The following is an 8,767-nucleotide window of genomic DNA, read 5'->3' on the forward strand; positions in this document are numbered from 1 at the left end:
CTGGATTCTTGCTCCAAGATTATATATGGATACAACAGTCATAGCCCAAATATCTCCCATGGAGCAATAGCTTGGTGGCCCAGGGCAAAACTTGTGACAGTACAAATCAAGCTGCAGCGATTCCAGCAGCTGGCATGCACAGCCATAACAGAATGCATGTTCACTATGCCTGCCCTAAAAAACTATACTTGGGCTAAATACTACTTGAAATATCACTCAATATGCGACAATGGTGTTTCTATGTCAAAATCTGTTGGGTGTATGGAGGAATGAAGACTGCCTTACAGATAGCCAACTACGAAACACTCACTCATGTAATCCTGGAATGTGTGAGGGTGGCCAACCAATGGGCAAAAACCTTACTGAGTATGGGGTCACTCCAAGAAGTCTGTCAACATGGGAATGTTCTGAACTTCTGGAATGAGCTGGGCTGGTTGGAGTAACTAGCCGATACTGCACGCAAAATCGACCTGAGCTGATCTGATCTCCTACAGGATGCCTGTCTGTTCCTCCTGGAAGTGTGTGTTGCCTCATAAGGTCAGCTGTTTCTCTATCATACAATAAAGGGTGGGAAGGTTGGTGCCCTGGCTCTCACCCATATGACAGTTATCATTAAAGCTCTGACGCCAAACAGTATCACATGCAGTATGTTCTCCCAGTGAGTTAGTACTGTGCCAGTGCCACTTTATCATTCCTTGGGGTATTCCATCTATGAAGTAATTGGCATATATCACCAAAATGTTATGAGCTAGGGATTCATGGATAGAAAAGCTGTTGAACTGTTAGGATTTATTAAATACAAGAAGGATTTAAATACACACAAAAGAAAATAGACTGTTAACACACACACAATACAATGACAATACTAATTACCCGTCTATGTAACAATATTTTAAGTGGCACACCAGGAATAAAAAGTATATTTATTTAGTTATTATATATTATTATGATTGTTGATTTTTATTATCATTTGAAAACATTATGCTTATAATATTTTAATTCTTCTATACTATCCATTATATCACTCAGGCATCTATGTGCAAACTTTTTATTCGGCACCCTAGAATATTCTTTTGGATACCACCATTTCACAAGTTCCTTTATTGTACTAACATCTATATTTCTGTAATGCAGGTAATTATTTAATTGTGGCATATACTTTCTCAAGAACAGTCTATCCATGTAGACACTATTTCCTCCTAAGGGACAACATTTCTCCGGGACATTGGAAGCAACAAACTTCAAAACTTGATTTTCAGCTTCTCTTAAGGTTATTCTAGACTCTTTACATTGTTTAGTCAGCCCACTCTAAAATAAAAGAAATCAATATGTAAAAAATGCATGACATAAAATATTATTTTATGAGTGTGTGGCACACAATGGACCAGCACCCCCCAGCACGGAAGAGTTTCAATAGGTTGCCTGGGCCTCTAGACCAGGGCAACCTGTCTAGAATACATTTTGATTGTCAGTGTCAGTGTCAGAATCAGGACCAGAAATCTTCAATATTTTTATTTAATATTTGATTTATCAGACCTGATAAGAATGGGTGTAAGTAACTAAGTGGGCCTATTTAAAAAAAATTGTAGTAGTTAATTGATATTTATTTCACAGACTAGCCTATAGGCAATCTTCCCATTACATACTATAGTAACTCTTACTACACAGACATTTTCTGGGATCCTACAGTAGGAATAATTAACTTTTCCCAATGAAACTCTCAAACCTAATTATTTAGCCAATTAGTCAGTGTGAAAACTTTGAAAACATGTCTTCCTATCCAATCCCAATTTAGTAAGATTCATCCAAATGGTTAACTCAGTGATTCTGAGATGAGGAAATAATATATTTGTAGGAAGTACTTACAAGAATTACTCAATAAAATTCTACTAACACTAAATGGTTTGTTATAGTAAAATTAGCTCAATGATGAATTTAAATTTTATTTCAGTCCAGCTGATTATCAAAGGAAAGCTGACTGCTGGATATTTACCAAATATTTGTTTGTTGTATAGCATACCTCACCATGATGTGCTTTACACCACTCGTTCATGCTGTTTAATATATGATCTGGTTGGTGTATAACTATATCCGGACCTGTTGCAACCACATTAAGGTCAGAATCGGTCACTAAGCACGCTAGCTCCATAATATGGTCTCTGTCAATATCAAGTCCTGTCATCTCCAGATCCATCCAAATGATTCGGTTTGCTTTCTTATCGATAGTGCATGAGGACATTTTACTCCTGTAGTCTTAAACAATTTAATACATTTATAAAGAAAAACAATAGCTACAATATATTAAGCTATAGATTTTAACCTATTAAGTATTGGCTAACTTTGCTTGTTTACTCACGTGTTTTCATTACATTAATATTTTTTATATACACCAAAGTGGAATTAAACCATCGATTCATACTTAATTATTGATTTATAAGAAATCTTTTGGAAAGCACAATTACATTACATTAAAATTTAATATATTAAATCGATACATACATCATAGTTCATACTGGTGACTGGTGTACACTGTACACTCAAGTTCTCAACACTGTACAGCAGGGGTGGGACCATAGATAATACACTATATACTAGAGATAGATGTGCAACTCATGTTTTTATTTTGTAAATTCAGTATACCCAGGCCAAGATATGGCGCTGCGTTAATTTTACGCTCTTAGCGTAACGTATAAACGTATTTAATGCATATTGATGTTTGTTTTGTCTGGGTGGAAATTATTATTCGTTTATTATAAGTTCAGCAGTCACCTTTAAATAAGGAGAACCATTCAATGATTACAACACCATAGTCAAGTCTTTAATAAGTAAGTTAAGTGAGTTTTTTGCTATCACTAGCTCCATCTATCATGTATTAAATTATCGCCATCGTGGTGAAGTTGCAGTGTACCTAATAGAATAGGTGGCAGCACTTTCAATGCAAGTTTTTTTCATGTGCCAATCTAGAGAGGTTGTACCCCCCTGGGTGGGACAGACGCCTTGATATAGTGACGTTTTCAGATGACTGTAGTGCCATCTGTTATTTGGCCCGATAATGAAGGCACTCGCTTTGAAACTTTTCAACTTTTCTTTAATTGTGTTACTGGTCATAAAATGGCGGCTACGTCTTGCGTTTGCGCATGTATGTAGCTCTCGTGTTCCATTTACTAAATCAATGCTTTATGTTCTATGTTGTGACAAAATTAGATAACTAACTCTACGCGCAATTTCAACATGGTAAAAAATTGCAATACCTAACTTAAAAAGTATAGTTAGTTATTTAATTGCGTCAGAAAATTGAAAATGATCCTACGGATCACCTCATTTCTGATTCGATCCTCCATTCTCCATTGCCCTCTGAGCGACCATGAGCAATCTTATAAGGCCCATAGTTAGCTTACATGTCTGCGTACCGTAAAAAGAATCACATCCGGACGGCTACCTAGTTTCCGTTGACCCTCCTCTAGGATCACGCGCCTAACACGGCCCCACTTCTTAGGCTGTCGCCGCGTGTGGCACTATAGGTCAGCAGAGTGGGACGAGATGCGGTGCTTTTTTGCATCCTACCCGTGGAGGCAGATCTGTTTTTCGCTGGGAGATCCAGATGCCGCTGCTGACGCTGTTGCTGATGTGGTACTGCAAGGTATGGAACTCTTCATTCCATCCACCTCTGTGCCTATCGGTGGCAGGTCCCAACCATGGTTTGACCGCTCCTGCAAAATGGCCTCTCGCCGAAAGCAGGATCTAAGGATGTGAATTCCAGCGAACTTAAAAAACACTTCAATCATGCCTCCAGGTCCTTCAAAACAGTTATTGCTGAGGCGAAGTCGAAGCACATTGGCAGAATTGGCGAGAGACTTGCACGCCTTCCCTCGGGAACTCGTGCGTTCTGGTTGCTCGCCAAGGCTGTCCAAAGAAACTTCTGCCAGCCAGCCATTCCGCCACTGCACAGGGATGATGACTCGCTGGCTCATGACGCGAAAGAGAAAGCTGATCTCCTGGGCTTCCTCTTCGCGTCCAACTCGACTCTGGATAACCAAGGTGTACCACCAACGCATATTCCGCGGTGCGAGTCATACATGCCAGAGGTTAAGAATCCGGCATGGCGCCGTGTATGCTCAGATCCGTCTAACTAACGCCCCATTGCCATTACCTCCATATTCTCCAAAGTAATGGAGTCGATCATCAATCGCCAGCTCTTGGGATACCTAGAGGGGCACCAACTGATCAGCGACTGCCAGTACGGTTTCCGTCAGGGTCGTTCAGCTGGTGATCTTCTTGCATACCTCACCGATAAATGGGCGCAAGCGGTTGAGTCGAAGGGTGAGGCGATGGCGGGGAGTTTGGACATAGCGAAAGCCTTCGATTGGGTGTGGCATAAAGCGCTTATAGCGAAACTGCCATCCTATGGGCTTCCCAAGAAGTTGTGCAAATGGGTCACTAGCTTTTTGGCTGATTGGAGCATCAAAGTTGGTATCAACGGTGCATGCTCCGACTTAAAACCCATAAACGCTGGTGTCTCGCAAGGCTGCGTGCTATCCCCTACGCTGTTTCTTCTGCATATCAATAATAATAATATTAAGCATGTATTCAACTAATAATATGTGGTACAAAATGTTTTTGTGCCCTACCCTCTGCGACAGGATACTCTGAGTTGCAGAGGCTAGGTCCTTCCGAAAGGATTTATTAAAGGAATTATTAAACATAATTAGCAAACTCACTAAAAAGAGGTATGTGTGTGTGTGTAAGTGTGTGTGTGTAAGTGTGTGTGTGTAAGTGTGTGTGTGTGTGTTTTTTTTATTGAGTCTGTTAGTATGTCAAACTGTGCACAAGATTAAATAAATGTTAGGAATTGAATATTAAGTTCATTTTCTGTATCTTCGTATTTTAATACTACTAGCCATGATTTTAAAGGTTTTGTTAACGAGTATTTATTTATTTTACTTATATTTTTATTATATTTACTGAAGTTGTAAGCGTATGCCGAATTAAATTAATATTGTGACTAAGCAAAGCCTGTTTTAGTGATCGGGATACGAAATGTGGTTATTCTGTTATTATCATTAGAATTTATATTACTTTTTACATGAAATCTTAAAATTATTCCATAAATATATTGCTGACGGACCCTAAGACGTTTACTCTCTTCATGTAATTGGTTGGTTGGGTACCTAAACGGCTTATTGAAAATTGTTTTAGCAGAGTTCTGTGTGCTCGTTCTAACTGAAGCATAAGCGTTTTGCCAGCTCCACCCCATGCACAAATGCAATAGGTCATGATTGGAACACAGAGAGATTTATACACCATCATAGTAGTCTCGACTGGTGCCACGTCTCTTAGATTTCTAAATAGTGGAATGAGACGTTTTATTTTATTTTTTGTTATATAAATGTGGGCCGTCCAATTTAGGTGTTCGTTTAGCGTAACACCAAGGTATTTTATGGTTTCCTCTTTGGCTAGGATGTTACATTTACAATAAGATCGATTGTTTTTCTGGTTACAAGCTAACGATTTCACGTCATCCCACTGATTTCCATGAAATAAAACTACAGTATCATCGGCAAAGCAAACGATACGTCCTGACGTGGGAGAAATCTAACAAAGAGGGTTGATGTAAGCTAGGAATAGTGTAGGGCCCAAAACACTTCCTTGGGGAACTCCATAGTCAATGGTGATAAGATCACTAGTAAGATCGCCTATCTTAATACACTGCTGTCTTCCATTAAGAAAATTTTTGAACCAGTCCAAAGCTATTCCTCTAATTCCCAAATTGGAAAGTCTATTGAGTAAGATAGGAATTGAGACTGTATCGAATGCTTTTTGCAGATCTAGGAAAACGCCTATGCATTTATTGCCACTATCTAGGGTATTAGTGATATATTTAGTAACCTGAAGTACTGCATCCAGAGTAGATCGATTTGACCGAAAACCAAATTGGTTATGCGCAAGTAGCTTGTATTTTTCAAGAAACTTGGTTAATCTGATATTAACTATTTTTCCAAGATCTTACTAAAAACACTTAGCAATGAGTCTGTATATATGGGTCTATAGTTTGAAACAACTTTTTTGTCACCACTCTTATGAACCGGAATTACAACTGCCTGTTTAAAAACCTCTGGGAAAATACCACTAGAAAGACTTAAGTTGATTAAATGAACAAGCGGTTCTAAGAGTAAATAAGAGTTAATTATATCATAACCTGAAGCACTTGCTGATATAAGTTTGAGGATAATGCATTTCACTTCAACAATAGCATAAGTGATCCGAAAGGCATATTTGAGGCCATATCAGAGCAATCAATTTTGTGTTCGCCTAGTTTACTAATTATTGATGAGGCAAGGTTGTTACCAATATAAGTAAAGTATTTATTTACTTCTGCTAATGATTCTCTTAGGGTCTACCCTAAGTCTACTTAGTATTCAATAATTCAGTAGGGAGATCATTAGTAGAGGTAAATTACAAATGTCTTTAATAGTATCCCAAGTACCTCCTCTAACTGCCACAGCCTGTATTGGAATACTTGGCGTCGATATATCGAGCGACGTTCAGTTCCGTGGTCACTTGGAAGAGAAGGCCAAACTGGCCTCAAAAAAGCTTGGTGTACTCAGTAAGGCGAGACAGTACTTCACTAAAAGCCACCGCCTGCAACTTTATAAGGCGCAAATTTGGCCTCACATGTTGTATTGTTCTCACCTCTGGGCGGGTGCTCCCCAGTACCAGCTTCTTCCATTTGACCGCATACAACGAAGAGCGGTTCGAATCATTGACGATCAAGTCATCTCCGATCGGCTTGATTCTCTAGCATTGCGTAGAGATGTGGGTTCGTTCTCTCTGCATCTTCTAGCGCATTTATCACGGGGAGTGCTCAGAAGAGCTGTTCGTGTTGATTCCAGTGGCCGAAATCGGCACATTCCGAAACCGGACATTACGTGCGAAGTACCATCCGCATCACGTAGACGTCTGGCATTCCACAACCGCGCGTTTTTTTCGAAATTCCTTGCCTCGCACAGCCACATTGTGGAATCAACTACCGGCAGCGGTCTTCCCGAACAGACACGACTTAGGGACCTTCAAGAAAAAATCATACTCCTACCTTAAAGGCCGGCAACGCATTTCTTGACACACCTGTTGTTGCGGATGTCCATGGGCGGTTGCCTCACCTCTCCCTATCCCGTGAGCCTCTTGCCCGTTTGCCCCCTCTCATATAAAAAAATGGTTTTCATTGCTTAACTTATATTAACTTTGTGTTTAAGTTTATATGCAGAGGTTATGTAGGGTAAAATATAGTTTTACGTGAAACGATTTTAAAACAGTCTAATCAGATTAATGTTTGCAATTCTTCCAATTTTTTATTTATTAATCCAAACTAATTACATAACTTTATAAGTGGTTTTGACTGACCACGTGATCAAAGTACTGCGAGTACCTTACCTCAAAAACGCCAGTGCATATAGTAGAATATGGCGACAATTTATGATGTACAAAGGCTGCACTAAATGTATCGGGAATGGAATATTTCCACTGTTCCTGTCATATTAAAATCTTTTTAATTAAAAACTCCTCGGTTTTAAAAATCGAATACCATTTATTTATATAAAAAAAGATTCTCGGTCTTGTCACAAGGTCTTGTCAACCTTGTTTAGTCGTTGAGAAAATGGAATTGACTCGAGAAAATTCTAGAGCGATGATTTATTATGACTTTCGAAAAGGTTTAATACAAACAAAATGGTGTTGACCAGATGATTTGGTGATGAAGCCCCATCCAAAACCACAATTTATCGCTGGTTTGCTGAAATTTCAACGTGGACGTGATCCCCGTCAATGTCGTCCAAAAAATGCAGTCACCAAAGAAAACGTTGATGCTGTGCGTAAGCTGATTGAGGAAGATCGACATGTGACATACAGCGAAATTCAGGCAACTTTAGACATTGGCATGAGTCAAATACAAATAATCTTGCATGAACAATTAGGTGTAAAAAAGTTGATTTCCCGATGGATACTGCCATTTGCTCTGTGAAGAGCAAAAAGCGGCTCGCGTTACTTGGTGCGTCAGAACTCTCGAAAGATTCCACTCAGGATCCTCAAATGCTGTATACAACATCGTATCAGGTGACGAATCCTGGATATACGCGTACGAACCCGAAACAAAAAACCAGTCATGAATTTGGGTGTTCGAAAATGAGTTAAAGCCAACAAAAATTGTTCGTTCACGGAGTGTTTCAAAAAAAATGGTGGCCACGTTTGTCTCCAAAACCGGCCATGTTGCGACTATTCCTGGTTACAGGAGGGACAAAGAACGGTTAATGCAGAATGGTATACTAGCATTTGTTTGCCGCTGGTCGTTTCTGAACTCCGTAAAGAGAACTGCAACCGCCGCATCATCCTCCATCACGACAATGCGAGTTCTCACACCGCGCACAGAACAAAAGAGTTTTTAGAGCAAGAAAACATAGAATTATTAGACCATCCGCCGTACAGCCCCGACCTAAGCCCTAATGATTTCTATACTTTCCCTAAAATAAAGAATAAATTGCGTGGTCAGAGATTTTCATCACCTGAAGAAGCTGTGGACGCCTACAAAACGGCCATTTTTGAGACCCTAACTTCCAAAGGGAATGTTTGCTTCAATGATTGATTCCATCGTATGGAAAAATGTATCAAATTTGGTGGAGAATACTTCGAAAAGCAATAAATAAATTTTTTAATAGTAATGTTGTGTCACTTCCTTGATTCCCGAAATTTTCAGTGCCGCCCTCGTATACTGGCAGTG

At 39.4% G+C, this 8,767-nt stretch overlaps 1 protein-coding gene across 6 annotated transcripts; it reads right to left on the reverse strand.

Moving 5' to 3' along the window:
* Nucleotides 1–774: 774 nt before the first annotated feature.
* LOC126975100 (oligoribonuclease, mitochondrial) lies at nt 775–2,648 on the reverse strand. Of its 6 annotated transcripts, XM_050822918.1 has the most exons (4): nt 2,512–2,530; nt 2,357–2,467; nt 2,021–2,253; nt 775–1,308 (listed from the first exon to the last, which is right to left on the reverse strand). In XM_050822918.1, the coding sequence occupies exons 2-4, from the start codon at nt 2,415–2,417 to the stop codon at nt 967–969; spliced, it is 636 nt and encodes a 211-aa protein (XP_050678875.1). In that variant the 5' UTR covers nt 2,418–2,467; nt 2,512–2,530; the 3' UTR covers nt 775–966. The 6 variants fall into 6 exon arrangements, with proteins under 6 accessions (XP_050678875.1, XP_050678877.1, XP_050678879.1 ...); XM_050822920.1 differs by lacking the exon at nt 2,357–2,467 and having other exon boundaries at nt 2,021–2,246; nt 2,500–2,648; XM_050822922.1 differs by lacking the exon at nt 2,357–2,467 and having other exon boundaries at nt 2,500–2,621.
* Between the last annotated feature and the right edge of the window lie 6,119 nt (nt 2,649–8,767).

The sequence above is a fragment of the Leptidea sinapis genome, chromosome 34 (assembly GCF_905404315.1).
Source record: "Leptidea sinapis chromosome 34, ilLepSina1.1, whole genome shotgun sequence".
Lineage (NCBI taxonomy): Eukaryota > Metazoa > Arthropoda > Insecta > Lepidoptera > Pieridae > Leptidea > Leptidea sinapis.